The sequence below is a fragment of the Chelonoidis abingdonii genome, chromosome 4 (assembly GCF_003597395.2).
Source record: "Chelonoidis abingdonii isolate Lonesome George chromosome 4, CheloAbing_2.0, whole genome shotgun sequence".
NCBI lineage: Eukaryota > Metazoa > Chordata > Testudines > Testudinidae > Chelonoidis > Chelonoidis abingdonii.
The window spans coordinates 80,311,930-80,331,667 of record NC_133772.1 but is presented as its reverse complement, the minus strand read 5'-3'; the positions used below and the strand labels follow the sequence as shown (position 1 = coordinate 80,331,667).

The 19,738-nt window shown below is 47.6% G+C and overlaps 2 protein-coding genes across 3 annotated transcripts in view; one reads left to right on the top strand and one right to left on the bottom strand.

The window, feature by feature from the left end:
- Nucleotides 1-19,738, bottom strand: part of FAM180B (family with sequence similarity 180 member B) — a 404,198-nt gene that overhangs the window by 143,333 nt on the left and 241,127 nt on the right. The window lies entirely within an intron of this gene.
- RAPSN (receptor associated protein of the synapse) lies at nt 5,041-19,663 on the top strand. Of its 2 annotated transcripts, XM_032776084.2 has the most exons (8): nt 5,041-5,591; nt 8,231-8,569; nt 11,204-11,362; nt 11,741-11,839; nt 11,951-12,073; nt 16,633-16,686; nt 17,635-17,834; nt 18,375-19,663. In XM_032776084.2, exons 1-8 carry the CDS (start codon nt 5,376-5,378, stop codon nt 18,445-18,447), a joined length of 1,263 nt encoding a protein of 420 aa, XP_032631975.1. In that variant the 5' UTR covers nt 5,041-5,375; the 3' UTR covers nt 18,448-19,663. The 2 variants fall into 2 exon arrangements, with proteins under 2 accessions (XP_032631975.1, XP_074921441.1); XM_075065340.1 differs by lacking the exon at nt 17,635-17,834.

Genomic DNA, 19,738 nt, shown 5'->3' with positions numbered 1-19,738 from the left:
TCTGGCAACCTAGTTGAAGAAAATTGTTGATGTCCGTGACCAAACAGAGCTAGGGGTTAGGGGTATAGGAGGGACTCAGGGCTGGGGCAGAGGGTTGGAGTGAGGGCTGCAGGGTGGGGCCAGGAATGAGGGGTTCAGGGTGTGGGAGGGAGCTCTGGGCTGGAGCAGGGTCTTGGGGTTGGGGTGTGGGAGGGGGTCAGGGCCGGGGAACCAGCCAATGGGAGTGTGGAACCGGTGCTTGGGGCAGGGGCAGCACACAGTGTCCCGTGGCCCCCCCGCCTAGGAGCCAGACCTGCTGCTGGCTGCTTCTGGGGCGCAGCGCAATGTTGGAACAGGTAAGGACTAGCCTGTCTTAGCCAGACATCACTGCCAACACGACTTTTTAACGGCCCAGTTGGTGGTGCTGACCAGAGCCGCCGCAACCCAGTCTCTTCCATTCCATGACCCAGTTTTGGGTCGTGACCCACAGTTGGAAAACCACAGATTTATAGTACATTCTTCTTCCCTAAATTTCTCTGGCCTCTTCAACTGAATAGGGTATTCTTCACTTCCTGTCCTAACCTATTTGGTAGTGTTACTCTCCACTGTTTCAGTGGTGGGTGAAGTTATCTCTGCTTGTGAAGCACTGTGAAATGGTTTGGAGTGAAATCTGTTGTGTAAGATTGAGGGGTTTGGGTAGATGGAATGTGATTCAATTAGAATCTGGCCAAGATATTAACATCAATATCCCTAAATCTTGGGGTAAGTACCATGGAAGTTTAAACCCAGCAAGTGAGCATATTTTCAGTCTTTTTAAAAGGCTTTTAAAATTCAAAAATAATGTCACCTCTCCTCCTTCTGTCTACTTGTATGTAAGTCCCTTAGTCAGACTGTCACGGTCTTGGGGCAGCCACACTCCATTTCCAATGTGTCTTTCCTCTCTGTTGGCCCACTCCACTGGGTAGAAGGGGCTGTGTCTGTTTTACACAAAACACCACCTTTCAGCAGCCTCTAAGCTATAGATAACAACCAGCGTTTCAATCTCTGATGATCTGGCTGTTTCACATGACTCTTGTAAACTTTAACATCTACATAAGAAACCTGGAGCATGTAGATTCAACCCAGATGTTACAGACATAGGGAGGCAGTTCCTGCATTCTCTTCATTGTCCTGCCCATGCACTGCTTGTTTCCTCTCCTACCTCCAGAGAGTGAGAGCAATTCTCTCCTGCTCCTTTTATAGCAGTCACCTGTACCTCAGTCTACTTCACATTTATTTGAAGGTTTCTTATCCTTTCTTTGCCCTCCTGACCCACAGTTATACCTCAGTATCAGGAGCAGCAGAGAGGGCAGAATGCTAGCAGACTGGAAACAAGTTATCAAGCTAGTCCCCTCTTATGCTCTAAGAAATCCCTCAACCAATTTATACACCAAGGCCCAAATTCTGCTCCAAGTCACAACATGCAGCCTCATGCACAGGTGTAACTGAAAAACGTTTAAGACATAGACTCATAGGACTGGAAGGGACCTCGAGAGGTCATCGAGTCCAGTCCCCTGCCCTCATGGCAGGACCAAATACTGTCTAGAACATACTGGATAGACATTTATCTAACCTACTCTTAAATATCTCCAGAGATGGAGATTCCACAACCTCCCTAGGCAATTTATTCCAGTGTTTAACTACCGTGACTGTTAGGAACTTTTTCCTAATGTCCAACCTAAATCTCCCTTGCTGCAGTTTAAGTCCATTGCTTCTTGTTCTATCATTAGAGGCTCAGGTGAACAAGTTTTCTCCCCTCTCATCCCATATTCAGTTGCACTGTATACAACTGGCGGATCACAGGCTGCGAAGGCAACTGGCATAAAAGTGGGTATGTGCAGTGAGGCAGGATGAACTGGTGCCCAAGGAGCAGTGGGCCGCTAAGCAGGCGGACAGTGAGGGTGTGGTAAGGCAGGTGTGTATGGATTTTTTGGGGGGTGGAAGAAAGAAGCAAGGTGCCCTGCTAATGACAATACAAGTCTTAATTCCTCAGAGAACCCTGGATGGTAAGGCTCTAAGTGGCCAAGGTGGTTCCACCTATCCGCCTGCCCTCAGCTATGACACATCGGCTTCAAGTTGGTAAGTTCCTTGTGAGTATGTGTATCTGTCTTCCTCAGCTCACCAGGTTGAGCTTGATGGTGGATCTTCCCAGTTTGACCAGGCAGTCAGCTCAGCACATCTCCTGGTACTCCTCTCTCTCTGTCTCTCCTTCCCTCCTGCCTCCCCAACTCCTTAGCTGCTGTGACATGCTCTTACTTGTCTCTCTTCATCTCAGCAAGAAGACAATTGCAGCAGCTGAGTCTGTGAGGCTGTGACTTTCAGCAGAAGAGTCCAACCCAAAGGTAAAAAGGTACCAGGTTTGTGGCCACACATATAGGACAGCTCTGTCCCCACTGCAGCCAAAGACGTATCTTTGTTAGAGGGGGCAAAGTATTCCACAGCCTCCCCCTCTTCCTCACAGGAACATCAAAGCAATGGTTACTAGTGGGGAGAAGTGCCTGAGTAATGTGGTCCAAAAGCAGCAAGGAGCAGTTCTGCTGAATCAGTGACTCTTAGACAGTCTGTGGAGTGAAATTTTACAGGGCATCTGCTCCAGCAGAGAAAATAACTTGATCATGCTTTCACTTGGGTGACTGTTACCCTGATGCCCCTACCCAGTGGGTGAAGCCTGCAGCCTTGCTTCACCCCAGAACTAGCTGCATCTTCAGACCCAGGAATCTGAAGAGATTTTTTTTTTCCCTCAAAGGTGAGTTCAACCTGAGGCATATTTTTTTTCAAGAGGATCATATACAGAAGCACTATGAGGAAGGGCCATTCTCCCACCCCAGAATCTAAGGCAGCTATACAAAATACTAAGGGGGAAATATAAGAGCTTCAGGCTGTCAAAGCCCTTTTATTTAATCCCTTCCTAGCCATCTGTGCCTGAGGAAGAACAGTTCTGTCTACCTTAGCTTTTTCTATAGTAGTCTCTAAGCGCACAAAAGCCACATAGGATGGAGCTGTGGTAGCCAGCAGGTGGACCATGGGCCAAATCCAGACTGCCAGATGCTTTTGAACGGACTCTGAAATATTTTCATTTACTTATCATTGTTGGAGGGTTTTTATTATTATTTTCTCTGGAGGCTGGACCTTGACAATACCTTTGACCAAGAAATTTGGACTTTGACAAAAAAATAACTGACTACCCCTGGAAAGGCCTCCAGTGCATTCCACCTGGGAGAACCAAGATGGCAAATACCATGATTTGAACACCACAGATGGGTTACATAAACTTCCTAAATGGGAGTCACCCTGGAGCTCACCCCAAAAGGGGCCCCAGCCAGTCCTCCTCCATTGAAAGTCTTTATCTCCTCTAAGAATGCCCTCGATAAAAAGGAGGATGGGGCTCTTCGGAAAATGTCTAATTAACAACACAGTGCCTCAATGCATTCCCTTTCTGCAGGACATGGCTCCTATTTCCTGATCTGTATTCTGCAATCTGGTGTATGAGTGAATGCTAATGTCCACTTTCTGATATGATGCTGCACAAGGAAGGCTCCGTCAGATTAGCAACCCCATCTATGACAGGCCATCTGGTTGAGAGAAGAGCCCCTGACCTAGCAACTGTTGGCCCGCCAAATTTAGGATCCCTCTCTTCTAGTGAAAGGGAACAGACTATTCAGGTACATCCTAGATCAAGGCACTAAGGTGCAGCAGATCAGAGGAGATATGTCCCTTGTGTTTAGAAACCCTGATTCTTAAAAGAACTGATCTAATTTCCACTCCTGTCTCTTTAAGGAGATATGTAGGAAAGGATTTCAAAGCTCCCTTCTCACTAGCCCAGTAAAATTCTGATTCCTAATAAGATGAAGGAATCCTACATTTTGGAGTGCAAGATGATCCATCACAACAAACTGATAGCAAGTCAAGGATACAGGATGCAGGTTCTCTTACTTGGTATGTGAAGTTCTTTTAGTAGTGTCCCCATGGGTGCTCTACTCCAGGTGTGTATGTGCTTCTGCACCTTTGATCAGAGATTTTTGGTAGGCGTGCCTGTTCAGCGCACACATGCACTCTACACATCCTCATGCCCTGTACCAAGGATCTATAGGGCTGCAGGGTGAACTGCCCTCAGTTCTTTGTCAACTAGTGTGCTCACTTCTACTGAGTGCTTTAGTATTGTTTAAATAGCTAGTTTACAGTTTGTAAATAGTTCCTTTTTACTTCTGTTTTTTTTTTCCTTGTTTGCAGGTCACTTTAGACTCTTAATTTCTGGGATACTCCATGATCTACAGGCTTTAAATGTCTTCCTTGCCAGGAATCTATCCCAGTTAATATGAGTGTCTGGAGGATACCCATATTTCCTCAAAGTGTACAGCCTGTACTTCATTTAAAAGCAAATCTTGTAAGAACAAGGAGATAAAGTTCAGGCTCTCATGATGGAGCAAGCCTTAAAACCAGCTTCAGACCAGGGCTCTGAAAACTCCAATGTACATACTGCCCCATCTACCTTCGGATCATGGTCTCGCAGAACTTCAAGGGGTAAGACTCCTGATACCCCAGCTACCTATAGATCCAGGTCACCAAGAGTTTCACTAGTTAAAGCTTCTGACAGCCTGGTTATCTCAGGACCGTGTCACTGAGGACTGGAAGGGAAAAGATAGCGGCTGCCACTTTGAGATCTCGGTCACCAAAAGCATCCAGGGAGGTGTCTGCATCTGTGCCTTATGATACTGAGTCTCACGCTCCAAGATGATGGGTATCAATAAGAAAAGCAGGAATATTAAATCTTCAAAGAGACTTCAAAGTGCCCAGTGATGGGAGAGGCGAGAAAGATTACTGAGACATCCCTGTCACTGCAGCTGATTGTCTTTCTCTGGGGTATTTATATATGTTGCATGCTGGGGGGGACAGGACTTGGGAGCAGTTGGCTCACTGTGACCTTGGCATTACTAAGACTGACTGATATTCCTGTGAAGCCACGTGACCAGGACTGGCAGGCACAGCTGTAGCCAATAGGGAGGGGGAGCCCAGGAGTGGCCATTCCGATTGAATTTCACTCCAGCCACTTGGGATTTTTTATTCTCTCTCCCTGTTGCACTTTTTTTCTTTCCTTCGTCTTTGTTTGTGGAGTTGGGCTGCAGAATGTTCTGATGGGGCATCAGGACATGAGATGTTTGCCTAGTGGATTTGGGATGCTGCCTTAAAGGCTTTTCAGCCCTCTACTCACCTTCTTCTGCTGACATTCCTGCATCCTGAAGCGTCTGAGGGTCTTATGGCCCCAGCCCTCTACAACATGAAATCCACCTTCCTCCTTTAGGACATTCTCTGCGTTCTCTCTCAGGCTCCTTGTTGCTGCTGTCCCAAAAGGTTAGTATATGAGGCTTTTTGGTGCAAAAGAGATGGGTCAGGACCAGACGAAGCAGCAGATAGAGAAAGGACTCCAGCTCTACCAGTCTAACCAGACAGAAAAGGCCCTGCAAGTCTGGATGAGGGTATTGGAAAAGACCACGGATCCTGCTGGCAGGTTTCGGGTTTTGGGCTGCCTCATCACTGCTCACTCGGAGATGGGCAGGTACAAGGATATGCTAAAGGTAAGGTGATCCCAGGTTGAATGCCTGTCACTGTGTATCACACCCACAATAGGGAGCAGCTGGGGATTATACTGTAAAAGCATGGTGCATCAGACATTTGATGAATACAATGTGCTGCCTTCACCAGCTGGAGTCCTTATAGTGTCACTCTGCATTCCTGCTCCCTAGTTCTGGGCCCCAAAGATTCTTAAGGACCCAGTCCCCAGGTTTTCTCAGGTTGCTGGCCTGTAGTGCTGATCCTTAAGAAATTTTGGAGTACTAGCCTAAAGCATTTAATTTTGGAGATTCTTAGTTATTTTTCACAAATGGTGTGCTGGGCACTTTACATGCTATTTTGAAGGTAAAGTCCTTCCCAAAATTGCCCATAATAAGTACAAAAAACTCAAAGGGGATGATATAGGACAAGCAGTGATGTGTTCCAGTGGGGTTAGTATCTGGCTACTTCCACAATTTTTTATATCTTAAATAGACTTTCTATTACTGGACTTTATAATAATTATATGTATTGCAGCAATTCCCACAATGTTTTCAGCACCGTTCAAACATCCAGGAAACATTGCTGTTCAAACACAGTCACTGATGTGATGAGCTTAGTCTAACAAATACTTGTTCACACGTATCTAGTTGGGGAAGATGGGAAGTCAGGCTAAGAGAGAGGAAAAATAAATAGGCTTTTTGGAAGAGGTGTGTTTCAGGAGGGTTTTGGATGAGGAGCAGATGGAAGCCTGGGAGATAAGATCGGGGAGGGGGTTCCCAGTGTTGGGGGCAGCAAAGAGGGTGAGAAGGACCCAAAGAGCCATCTGTGTGGCTTGAGGAAAATAGAAGAGCAGAGAGAGGCTTGAAGCTAAACTGTGCAGTGTCTTAAAGGTGAAGACGAGCTTGAATTTGATGTGGTGAGTGTAGAGAAGCCAGTGCAGTGCTCTGAAGAGGGGCTGGGTGTATTTGGAACAGCTGTGTGTGTTTGGAAGGATGAGTCAAGGATCTAGGAGACAACACTGGAGGAATTTCTGGTACTCCAAGGTAAGAAACAATCCAGGCCTGAAAAGGGGTCTTGCTGTGCTAATCCCTGGTATTTCTTGGGTGACAGACCCTGAGTTTGTATCTGGAATCAGAGGATATTCTTCTCCATGCTGATGATTGATTGTTTATAAACTCTTCCAATTCAAGTGTTTAAATAGCACCATTTAAAGCAACTTGAGTGCCACTTCTGGTTAGTAAAGTATTGGGTGTGTCCAGAGTCCTATCCTCATAGCAAATACTAGAGGGAAAGGAGAAAAGGGGGTGAGAAGCAGTTGGGATGCATGTGAAGACAAGTGGGATGCTCTGAGAGGAGATGGGATTGGTTGCAGGGTGATCGGGGAGGAGAAAGACGAGGGCAATGAGGAAAGGAGATAAGGTATGGTTGCGTGAAGAGAATGTTTTGAGTTGTGTGGGAACAAATGAGACAGGTGAAGGAAAACTGGATAGAAACCACACTGATAACATGGAAAGAAAATAGAAAACAGGGTCATTGTAGGTGAAATTTCTCCAAGATCCTTGTAACACAGAGAAAAGAGCATGACTTCAATAAAGCAGAAGAGTTCATACTATCCAAGGGATTAAAGAGGAAGTAAGGGGACTTTTACAGATATATGGGGGAACAAATAAGAAGGTATACGAATGAATGAGAAGAGGCATGAAATTAATGATAGTTTAAAAGGGTTGTGATGCTTAACTTCGTTTGGGGAAAAGGGTATTTAAGGGGCAAATGAAAGAAAAGAGGCTTAGACACTTTGAATTTATACAAGACCCTGGGTCCACATAGCACACTTCCCAAGGGAGTAAGGGAATTAGTGCACAATGAGAACACTGACCATTATTTTTCAAACTTCATAGAGAACGGGGAAGGTTCTAGAGGACTAGAAGAAAAAGTGCAGTTCCAATCTTCAAAGAGGGAATGAAAAGTGACCCTTGAGAATTATCATCCAGTAAATCTACCTTTTAATCCCTAACAAAATAATGACACAAACAGAGAAGATGCTAAGCATCTAGTATTGCAATTATGAATTTAGCCCATATATTGCGCTTTGTTCATCACAAGAAACAGAAGACATTCCCTGCCCTGAATAGTTTACGGTTTAAAGAGACTTAGATCAGGGTAACTGAACCATATGCAATGAACAAGTCATTTACAAAGCACAAATCTTGTCAGACAAATTGGATTGCTTTTCAATAGAAGCACAGAATGAATGGTTGAAGGAAGCTTGATAGAAATAATTTCTATTGTTTAGCAGAATATTTGATACAATCTTAAATCCTCAAAATTAGTTCTGGGAGCTGCTGAGGTGCATGGGGATAAGGAATTAAGTAATAGTGTAGAAAAAGCTGAGCCGTAAAGTGCAGAAATGCCTTTTTCCATGGCCATTTGGCAGCTCTTTCCACCAATTTCTAACCCAGATCTCTTCCCTCTGCCAAAGGCAGAGAATACAGAGAAAGGATCTGCCCACTTGGGTATTTTATCAATCAGTGCTGTCTTGTTGGACTCTTTTGTCCTGACCACAGGCTATGTAACTTCTGTGCAGGGTACAATTCCCTTGGAAGCACAGGCTTTATTCCTACAGAGAAACCCTCTATAAACACTCTCTCTTCTCTGCTGAAAGTTTGCAGTTGTGCAGATTGACACAGCTCGGGAGCTAGAGGACCCTGACTACCTTATGGAGAGCTACTTGAACCTGGCTCGGAGCAACGAGAAACTCTGTGAATTCCAGAAAACCATCTCTTACTGTAAGACATGCCTGAACATGCAGGGCACCACTGTGAGCCTGCAACTGAATGGCCAGGTGAGCCTCAGTATGGGCAATGCCTTCCTGGGCCTCAGCATCTTTCAGAAGGCACTGGAGTGTTTTGAGAAAGCCCTGCGCTATGCACACAACAATGACGACAAGATGCTGGAGTGTCGCGTCTGCTGCAGCTTGGGGAGTTTCTACACACAGATCAAGGTGCAGAAACGCAGCTCAGCTGGTGACCTAGGGGATGGGAAGTAACAGTGGGAAAATTTCCTCCTATCATGGGTACAGGAAGGGACCAGGGTGGGCAGGGATTCACCCTATATCTTTGATACAGGAAGTAGAGTTTGAGAGAGGGAGGGTTGTTCTGGGAAGGTTTTAACACTCTGCTTCTAATGCCACTAATGACTATTCTGCTTAAGGCTTAAGTCAAGAAGATCAATAGAGGACATTTACACAGCATCCCAAAGGTAGAAGGTGTGATTCACATTCTTTGGTATACAGCTGTCTAGAACCTGGACAGCCACAGAGATGTGGTCTAGGCCTGGGACCAGGAGTCAACTCCTGGGCCTGGGTTCTATACCTACCTCTGCCACTGACTCACCACGTGACTTCGGGCAAGTCTCCTACCCCTTCTGTGCCTCAGTTTCCATAAAATAACTATAGTGACTAAAGCCAGCGTTTGTTGTAGCTCTGAATTCTATGACAAAAGAATTACAGTAACTGCTCACTTAACGTCATCCCAGTTAAAGTAGTTTAGTTATTAAAAGTCGTTCTATTAGAAAACATGCTCGTTTAAAGTTGTGCAATGTTCCAAAGCCCTCCGTCACCACCTCGAGCGCCTGCTGGTGGGCCTGGCAGATCAGTGTTTCCCCTCTCCCTGCCTCCTACAATCAGCTGTTTTCTGGCATGCAGGGAGGGAGGTGGGAGGAGCGAGGATGTGGCGTGCTTGGGGGCGGAACTGGGTGGGAAGAGGCCCAATGGGGTCTGGGGGAGGAGGAGGGTTAACGGTGGGGCCTAGGGCAGAGCATCCCCTGGCAGTCTGAAAAGTCAGCACCTGTGGCCCCAGAAGCCTATGGCTGTCTCCAGCTGTGCAGGGATCTAGAGGCCTCTGCGTTGTATGTCCCGAGCATACCATGCAACCTGGCAGATTGGTTCCCTTAGGAGATGATTGGCCTCCCTAGCACTCCGGGCGGGGGCGGGGGAAGGACCTGCAGTGGCTAACTGGAGCAGGCATTTGTGTGATCATCTGCTCAGAGGCCAGCAAACACATCCCCATTGGGTCCTGGGGAAGGATGCAGCACAGTGTCACTTCCTATGTGCTGCTGCTTGCCTGGACTGCCTGGCTCCCATGTTGAGCCCAAACCCGCAGAGCTTGCACAGGGAAGACTAATCTGCTTGAGGCTTACGTCAAGAAGATCAATAGAGGGCATTTACACAGTATCCCAAAGGTAGAAGGTGTGATTCACATTCTTTGGTATTGGCCAGGAAGGGGGAACCGCAGCCAATGGGAGCTTTGGGGGAGGTACCTGGAGGCTTGGCAAGAGCCACGCATGTGAAGCCCTCCGCCCCACCCCCACGGGCCACAGTGCTTCCTGCAGTGGCCTGGGGCTGGGGCTGGGGCTGGGGCCGGCGCCGGGGCAGGCATGCAGGGAGCCTGCCCTGGCCCCGGTGTGCATCACTGCCACCCCAGAGCCACTTTAGGTAAGCGGCACCAGGCCGGAGCCCAAACTTCGCCTGCATCCCACCCCCCAACTCCCTGCCCAAAGCCCCCTGCCTGCACCTCGCACCTCTCCTGCACCCCAACTCCCTTCCCTGAGCTCCCTCATACACCCTGCACCCCTCCTTTGCCCCAATCCCTTGCCCTGAGCCTCTTCCTGCACACCACACCCCCTTTCACACCCCAACCGCCTGCCCCGCCCTGCATACAATTTCGCCACCCAAATGTGGCCCTTGGCCCCAAAGGTTGCCCACCCTTGTCTTATAAACTCATGATTAAAAAAACCCCTTATCTCCCACTGGTCCTCCAACAAAACCAGAGAAATTAAAACTATCCTTGATATTTCTAAGATAAAAATCAAGCAGGAAAAAAATAAAAAAAACCTTTTGATTTCTTTTACACATCACAAAGAATGAAAAAAAAATGGCACACGGGTAGGATTTATTTATTTATTTATTTTTATCTTTTGCAGGTCACTTTTAAATGGTTTTATATTGTTAGATAAATATTATGATGATTTTACACTATTTTTATTATTAAATAAAGGAGATTTATTTGACTTCTCATAATTTCCTAGGATAAACAAAATTATTAAGATATTGGATTCCATGATCCTTCCTTTTTAAAAAACCGAAGTGATGACTGTGACAAAGCCCTGATTTCCTCCAGTCCCCCTCCCCCCATTTACTGTCATAACAACCAACCAGACCCAAAAGAGATTCTGACCCACCTGCTATAGAATGTGAGGGTTAATTGTGTGGAAAACATTTTGAAGTTGAAAGGCTCTGTAATATTGTAGAAGGCTGAGATTATGGAGGAGAAGATAAGGGTACAGGTGGCTCTGAACCAGGCTTTGGCCATAAGGAGGGTAAATCATCTCTATAATGAGAAGCAAGAATCCTTTCCTTACGGATGTTGCTCTGAGCTGACCATGTAATCACCCCAGCATATAATTTTAAATTCTGGACCTGCTAGCGACATGTACTGGGGAAAATGGAGTCTACCATGTGGCAATTCTAGCTTCCCTAGATGGATACACATGCTCATTTTGAAATGTTGGAGGATCCTATTACTGCAGGGGCAGTCTAACTTATTTCTTTCCTTCTGTGGGTCTCTTTGCCTTCCAGGACTATGAGAAAGCCCTGTTCTTCCCATGTAAAGCCGCTGAATTGGTGAATGATTATGGAAAGGGCTGGAGTTTGAAGTACCGAGCAATGAGCCAGTACCACATGGCAGTGGCCTATCGGAAGCTGGGGCACCTGGCAGATGCTATGGAATGCTGTGAGGTACAAGGTGGAGGTAGAGATATTGGGCCAAACATGGCAGAGAGATGCTGGAGTGGGGGAGAGGTGTCTGCAGGTCAGGATTAGGGGGTACAGAGATACAGCAACATCCACCTTATACCCCAGAGACCGCTTCTGCCTCCCACCCCTAGAGACAGCACATCTGTGGTTTCATTAGCCAAAGCTGTTCTCAGGGACTGAGTTGGGGGATGCCCTCTGCTGGGAATATGCATTGCACAACTGTTGTCGAGGCTTTCTTCCCCAAGGTGTGTCATTTCTCTGAAGCTGGCCGTTGAGGCAGGCTCTGGGGTATTGTGAGGGCTTCAATTCCTGCTGGGTTTGGGGAAGGTTCTTGTACTGACTGGAGGTGTTTTCTTTCAGGAGTCAATGAAGATTGCTCTGCAGCATGGGGACCGGCCACTGCAGGCACTTTGCCTACTCTGCTTTGCTGATATCCACCGCAGTCGAGCAGACATACAGGTGGGAGCAAGAGGAGACAGAAGGGAGGAGTCGGGGATGGAAAGGAGATGTGGAAAAGGAGCACCAGGGCTGGGCACAAGTAAATGTCTCACTGTCTATCTCATGCTGCAGACAGCCTTTCCTCGCTATGATTCTTCCATGAGCATCATGACAGAGATTGGAAACCGCCTGGGACAGATCCAGGTACTGCTGGGAGTGGCCAAGTGTTGGATGATCCAGAAGGAGCTAGACAAGGTCAGTCACAGGCCATTCCTGAGGAAACTGGGGCCCTCTCCCATGGTCCTCTATTCTACACACAGGATCTAGTACTTGACTACTGACATTTTTCTACATAATCCAACTTGAGAAGCTGGGAATCTGTCATATATTGAGTACACTCATACTGGATCCAGATCCATGGTCTACAAAGTCACGTGGCCAGTACCAGACGCTTCACAAGAAAACACACATTGCATAGAGATAACTGCAATGAAAAGAGGGGTCACTTCCTGCCTCCCATCTTGTACTCTGAAGCAAATTTGATTGACTCTCTCTTAACTGTACAATTAGTATTAGTGATTGTGGTATTATTTACAGCCCAATAGATACATCCTGTGCTTTACAGGAAAACATGTGACACAGAGCTGACTAGAGGAGCTCAGATTCTAGGGATAGATAAAATACAACATGGAACAGGGAGAGATGGTAGCAAACAAAAGTGGGAATGAGCAGGAGATTACATAGTATAGGCCTGTGAGGTTGTGTTTTTTCACTATGTGTACAGCATGTTAGTGCCTTTTAAAATAATACTATTACCCCCACAAAAACTACATTAAAAGAATATTAACGCTGCAAAGTGACGCAGTCAAAAGTTAGGAAATGTCAGAACCAAGACTGCCTGTACAACCTTAATTCAAACCCCATATGCATTATGATAGTCTTTAATTGTACATTATGTATTTTTTCTACAGGACCCCGCCTCAGTCAGCCCACAGATAGAGGGAGCTCACTTAATGGGCTACTATTCAGTATTTTGTTTCTCTTCATTGTTCACTGTTTGGCCCCAGGCCTTATTTACTGCACACCATCCGAAACCTGCTCTGAAGACAGAATTATTCATTTCCTTATGGACTTTTCTGTGAAGTTAATCACTGCAGTATCTGAGTGCTTCACAAACATTAACTAACTTATTTTCACAACTCCTATGAAATGAGGGGGTATTATTACCATCATTTTACAGATAGTGAACTGAGGCACAGAGAGATTGAAGTAAAAGTATCCGTTAATTTTGGGTGCTCAGAGTTATCCAAGACCTAATTTTTGTAGTGTACTTAGCATTATACAGCCCTTCATATGTTCAAAGCACAGCTCTCATTGACTTCAGTTCCAGTTGTGAGCACTCAGAACTTTTGCAACTTAGACCCCAGGATCTCAAGTCAGGCACTCAGAAAATGAAAAACATGCAACTAGTGACAAAATATGTAAAAAGTTGGGTTGAAGTGATCACATAGGAACTCTGTGGCAGAAACAGGGATAGAATCCAGTTCCTTAGGGCATTTTTCAGCTGCTGTAACCATAAGACCCTCCTTTCTCTTCCTGCAACCCTCTGCTTCATTCACTATGGACCTTCTAACTTCTGAAACAAATGAAGCAGGGAATCTACAAGACTACAACCTCCTTCACTACCCATCCCTGATTCATCCCCATCCTGTGCACCAAGTAAGCCAAGGATTCTGTGGAGCAAATTAGTATGCGATCATGTAACCAACGACTGTATCGTAACACATATGCAAAAGGAGGCCGAGCTAAGGCTCCACAGATTATCTTAATTCTGGCATTTTCTAACTTATGAGTGCTTGACTTTACAACATTAGTAAGGTTGCAATGTACTTTTTCCATTGTGTTGCATCTTATTGCCACCCATCATGGTTCTTCAGTAGGTTGGAACATTTAGATCCATCACACAGAGACCCTCTGCCACTTGAACTAATGGAATACTGACAACAGTAGTAGGATGCCATCCTCTTTGTGGATCAGCACAGAGGGAGATGAGACATTTTGCCAGTGAGTTTCACAGACTTCTGCTGACAGCAGAGGAATGGTGAGACTCAGGAATCATAAAAATGAAGGGCTGGAAGGGACCTGAAGAAATCATCAAGTCCAGCCCATTGCACTGAGGCAGGATCAAGTAAACCGAGACCATTCTTGACAGGTGTTAGTCCAACCTGTTAAACCTAGACATTCCCAATCTCTAACCCTCAGCCTTCTCATGCCCCAGCAAGTTCCAGTGTCACCCCTCCATACTCCTGATCCCAGTTTCCTTGCCCAGCGAATCCCAGTTCCTCACTCTGGGCTCCTTACCAGATCGATCTGTCTCCCACACTAGCCTCCAGTTGCCTCTTCCCTCACTGGCTCCCAGTCTTAATCTTCCTCCCTGAGGTCCTTGTCTAATCAATGTCCTTTCCCACGCCCCATTCCTTTTCCCAGTCTCTCTGACCAACCATTCTCAATTCTGCTCTTTATCTTCACATTAATGCTCTCTTCTCCACTCACCGCCTTCCCTCAGCCCGCTTGTTCTCAGTCATGCTCAGCCAGTCTCATTCTCCCTTCCTCCCAGCCTGTTTCCATCCTTCCCTCTTGACAGCCTTCAGTCTGTTTCTGCCACCACCCCAGCAGATCCATTGCCCTCCCGCTTGCCCCTCAGTATTCAAATCAAGCAGCTTCCTCCTCCACACTGCCCTGTGCCCAGCAAAGATGGGCATTGAGAGCACAGGAGAGACATGTTCTCAGTTCAGGTGCCTTGATCTTTACCACACATGGCCTGCCACAGCACAGAGCTTCTACTGCAGGGAATGTCCTGCTCGGCCCTGGGCTGCAATATGCCTAGTGTGGATGGAATTTTGGGGGACTTAAGCTGCTAAAATGTGAAGTCTACTGAGCATGCGCAAACTGCAGTTTTTCAAAGGCTTATAGTGTGGCCAAATTTGAGTGAATTTTAAGGAGGAAGGCAAAAGGTACATCCCTGATACAAAAGCTATCACACCATGCGAACTTTCAGTTCCCTATGACCCTTGTCTGGGGCAACAACAGAACCGGCGCTAGGGTTTTGAGCGCCCTAGGTGGACGGCAATTTTGCCGCCCTGCACGCTGGTCCCGCAGCTCCGGTGGAGCTGCCGCAGTGGTGCCTGCGGAGGGTCCGGTCTGCCTGCGGGCGGTTCACCGGAGCCGTGCGAGCAGCCAACCGTCCGCAGGCACGACTACGGCAGCTCCATCTGAGCTGCGGACCAGCGGACCGCCCACAGGCACCACTGCGGCAGCTCCACGGGAGCTGCCTGCCGCCCTCTCCGGCGGCACCCAGACCCAGGGGAAACCCTGGGCTGCCGGCTCCCGCCGGCAGCCCAGACTCCCTCTCTATCCTAGCAGCAGGGCTGCTCAACCATTTTAAAAAAATTGGGGGGCGCTTTTTGGCGCCCCCAAATCTCGGCGCCCTAGGCAACCGCCTAGTCCGCCTAAATGGTTGCACTGGCCCTGGGCGGCAATCACTGAAAATGCCAAGGTCAGAGCAGGCTGCAACAGAGAGGTTAAGATGGCTTTCTGCCTGTTTTGTGCTGCAGTGCAAAGCAGGCAGAAGAAAGGTGAATGATTTTAGTTAGATTGGCACGGAATCTAGGTTCAGTAAGTCAATTATTTTTTAAAATCCTGTGTGGTATTAGGCTCTCTGGCCCCTGCAGCGAGGAGTGCCCCACTCCCTAGGGCTGTTGCTGAAATCTCTCCTTTTATAAGTTCTAAATTAATCAGCTATTAATTTAATTGAATGATCCCTCTGTTCTTGTGGAATGCAAGAAATGAGGAAGCAACTTCACTACACCCTTCATTACTTTGTCCATCTCCATCGAGATCCTGCTAACTCCACCACCACACTGGAATAAGCCAAGAGTCCGCTTAGTCTGGTATCCCATCTTCCAAAGCAATCAATGCCAGATGCTTTCTAGGAAGGTAGAGATCTCATAATAAACCTAATTATACAATCCTGTTTAATGGGAAACTCCTCCCATACTGCCAGCTGAATCCCTGAAATTGGTTGTTCAATAACCCTGGAGGGCAGAGGCTAGTTATCAGCATTGATTATTTCTTATTGTTCTGAGGGATGGGGGAGCTGTAAAGACTCACTTAGAATAGCAGCTGCTAGAACAAAGCTATTTCCCTGCAGGATAGCAAGGCCAGGGCAACAGCTCCTTTCTATACCCCAGCACAGGGGTTCTGGACAGCAGAAGTAGGACAAGTTGGGTGGGAGCCAAGTGTGCAGTTAGCAATGCTGGTCCTTGTTCCTGCCTCTCTTGTCCCAGTGGAAGTAAATACTCAAGCGGCCCAAAGACTGGAGGGGGAGGGTGGGGTAGGACAGAGCATCTTTGGTGCACTTAGCAGCAGCTAGTTGCTTTGCTATGCTTAAGCCCAGCCCTGGTGATTTACTGCCCTGGAGTTTAATTAGTTCTATATAACTTCTCCCTTTGGAGACACCAGTCTCTGTCAATGATGCACTCTTGACTTCCCATTCAATGTGCACCCCTATGACCCTTCAGTGAGCAGGCAGTTCACTGAGCTTTGTGAGGACATGCTGTGAGTGTGAACATCCCACCACAGATTTCTGGCTTCTACTGGAGCATAGGAATGTTTTATTAACCCTAATGCCATTACCTCCTCATTCCTTAGCCTTTCAATTCTCAGCATGTCCCTCACCATGCAGAGCTGGTACTGAATAGTTGGCATAACTGGTGACATGCTGATATGTGGGGTCTCTGTTCTCTCCTTTACAGGCACTGGAAGGCATTGAGAAGGCCCAAGAGCTGGCAGAGGGACTGGGGAACAAGGTAAGAGTTCACAACTCCCCTCCACCAGTGTCCAGAGCCCTCTAATGGGGATTTCAGTGTCCACTCTATCTTCCAGCCTCACACTGCCTTCTGTTATACTCCATAAGCCCATGTTAACCAATAGGTCCTCAAGGCTCAGGGTGGGTGTCTTGGGTGTAGAATGTGAATGATTTCTGAGTTTATTTTTAGTTCAGGTGAGTCAGTAGCTGGGGAATATTCTGAGCGTGTGGGGTGGATGATGGCAACTGAGAGACCCTTAGAAAGTTTAGTGAGGAGCCAGAGTGGGTTAAACAAGTGGGAAGGAGAGGGAGCCAAATTGTTAGACAGGAAAATAACAGCAGTGAGGCGAAGTGGAGGACTAGGGGTCCCTTCCCTGACAAATCGCTACATGTAGGGTGACCAGATGTCCCAATTTTATAGGGACAATCCAGATTTTTGGGTCTTTTTCTCATATAGGCTCCTATTACCTCCCAAGCCTGTCCCAATTTTTCACATTTGCTGTCTGGTCACCCTAGCTACCTGGCATTAATTTGCTCGCCAGCCAGCCTCTGAGATACTCTGGTAGTATATGCTGAGCACAGTGCACAAATTGCATACTGGCTAGGAGCTTAGAGGGAAGTGAAGAGATGACTTATGGGCATGCGGGTGCCTAGGAAAACCAGCTCTATGAAAAGATGCAGAATGGTTGGAGCGCTGCAAACCTGGATTCCCCTTTAGTGGCACATTGGGACAAAAGGATAAGGATAGATGGGAGGGCCTCTAGATGCTCACAGGATAAATCCTGACCCCTGGGCAAGTTTGCGTTTTTTGTGGTGAGGTTCATGTGTGTCCCAGATGGCTGGTGGGGCTGAAGAAGACCTCATCCTTCTACTGCTCTCCTCATGTTGTTGGTTCTCCATCACATTGCCCCATCATCCCCTCTCTCATGCCTCTGCCCTCTGTGCACAGCTTGCTCTGCTGAAGCTTCACTGCCTGTGTGAAGGGATCTATCGCACAAAGGGACAGCAACGGGAACTTCGTGACCATGTGGTGAAGTTCCACGAGTGTGTAGAGGAGATGGAGCTGTACTGCGGCATGTGTGGAGAGTCCATTGGGGAAAAGAACAACCGGCTCCAGGCGCTGCCTTGCTCCCATTTCTTCCATTTAAAGTAATGAGCACCATGGATAGGGCAGAGTGAGGAACATGAGAAGGGAGGCGGGGAGATGAGGCAGATGGTTAAAGAGAGATTCCCGCAGGGTGAATAGAATAAGGCAGGAGTTCAGCAGGGATTTATGGGAGCGGGCTGGGGCTAGAGAGGGATCTGTGAAGGGAAAAGAGTAACAGAAAAGCCCCATTAGTGTTCAGAATAGAACTGTCCTCTGCAGTCTGAATATGCCAAATCACTTGGAGTATACTTCCTCAAGATGTCCTGCTATTGTTTATACAAAATCAGTGACTCCTTTGCAAGTCACCTACTATCTAATCTGTTGGAAATAATAGCACATAGGACTCCCTAAGTCTCACTTTAAGAATGGAGAGTAGAGGTATGAACCCATCTAAAGGGTTTTGTGCAGACAGGCCCTAAGCCACTTCCTTTCCCAGGAATAGGGCTGTTCCCCTGGGATAGGAGTCCAGGTCTGTGAATTAGAACCCCTTAGGCCTCTCTCTGTAGGCATGCATGGTGAGAAATGACCACTCCCTGTTTCAGATGCCTCCAGACCAATGGGACCCGTGGCTGCCCCAACTGCCGCCGTTCATCAATGAAACCAGGATTCGTGTGACCCGCTGAATCAGTCATTTTGAGAGAGCTCATATTCCGACTTGCAACAGAGGTCAGAAGACAGAACCTTGGAATGTCATCCAGTGCGCAGAGTCTGAAAGGAGGACCCTTATTTGCAGGTGGAGAGGTCTCCTGCACAGGATGCAACAAGTGCACCTTGATCTTTTACTCTAACCTGACATTTTACCTGTGTTCAGAAGCAGCAGTCATCCTGGAGTCCCTCTGGAACCACCTCTCTAGAGCCAGTTTCACACTCTATCATGCCTGTTCTAGGACTTGCCTGATACTTTCTCCAGTGCCAGTTCACACTCCATTTTTGCTCCTATTCAGTCAGCTGTACCAGGGCTAGTTATTGTCTTTACTTGCCTCTCTTTGGTGCTTTTTTTTGCCCCTGTGAGAAGTGGATGCTGGGGCCGGGCCAGTGATGCTGGGTACATGTAGTACAGCAACGTTGTCTGTGTTGGAGTAGCAGCCTCTTCTCAGCATGCCCTGCTGTAAATGTTGCCAGTATACACCATAGGCTCCCTTTCTTCAGCAACAGGATTTAGACCCTATTCCTGCCTTATACTAGATCTCTCCTAGCAATTCACTATCATGTGTAAAAATGGATTTAATTCAGAAATCTGTATTAAGGAGAAATCAAACCCAAGGTATGACTATGCTAGTGTCCTGTGCCATCATGTCTTCCTCGTCTCCCACTAGGCCTTAGCCCCTTACTCTCTTCAGCCTGTCCTCAGCTGTCTGCTGCAGCCTCTGTTCCCCTCTCTGTACGAATGCAGTACCCTCCCGCTAAGGCTGCAAGACTGTGTGTGTTACCCGCGAGCTCTGTGCAAACACAGCGGCTCCCCGCACAGGACTGTTCAGTGTGGAACTGCTGCTAGCGGCACGTGGCCCGCGCCCCGCGCGGCGGGGTCACCGGACAGGCGCTGGAGGCCAGCCAGGCAGAGCAGGTTCCGTGTGTTCAGTCCAGAGCCGCGCACGTGCAGGGCCCGCGCTATATTTACACCCACCAGTTTGTATTCGCAAATAAAGTCTTTGCACCCACGCCCGGCTGGCTCTGCTCGTGCCCGGGGAAGGGGCCACGCGCGCGACTCCCTCCGCTCGCCGGCTGGGCACAGCGCCTGCGCCACCCCCTGGGGAGGAGAAGCGGGTCGTGCAGCGGCCACGCCCCTACCCCGCACCAAGATGGCGGTGAGGACATCACTCAGCAGAGTTGGGTGATGTCACGTGACTAATCAGAGACCGTGGAGTTTTTTTTTCCCCGCATGACAGATTCGACTGAGGGGGGGCAG

What these genes read in the sequence shown, in the direction of transcription:
- RAPSN (XM_032776084.2), top strand. Translation starts at nt 5,376, where the DNA reads ATGAGGCTTTTTGGTGCAAAAGAGATGGGTCAGGACCAGACGAAGCAG. An exon ending in GTTTCTACACACAGATCAAG is followed by an intron (nt 8,570 to 11,203) that starts GTGCAGAAACGC and finishes TTTGCCTTCCAG; the next exon opens with GACTATGAGAAAGCCCTGTT. An exon ending in GCAGTCGAGCAGACATACAG is followed by an intron (nt 11,840 to 11,950) that starts GTGGGAGCAAGA and finishes CTCATGCTGCAG; the next exon opens with ACAGCCTTTCCTCGCTATGA.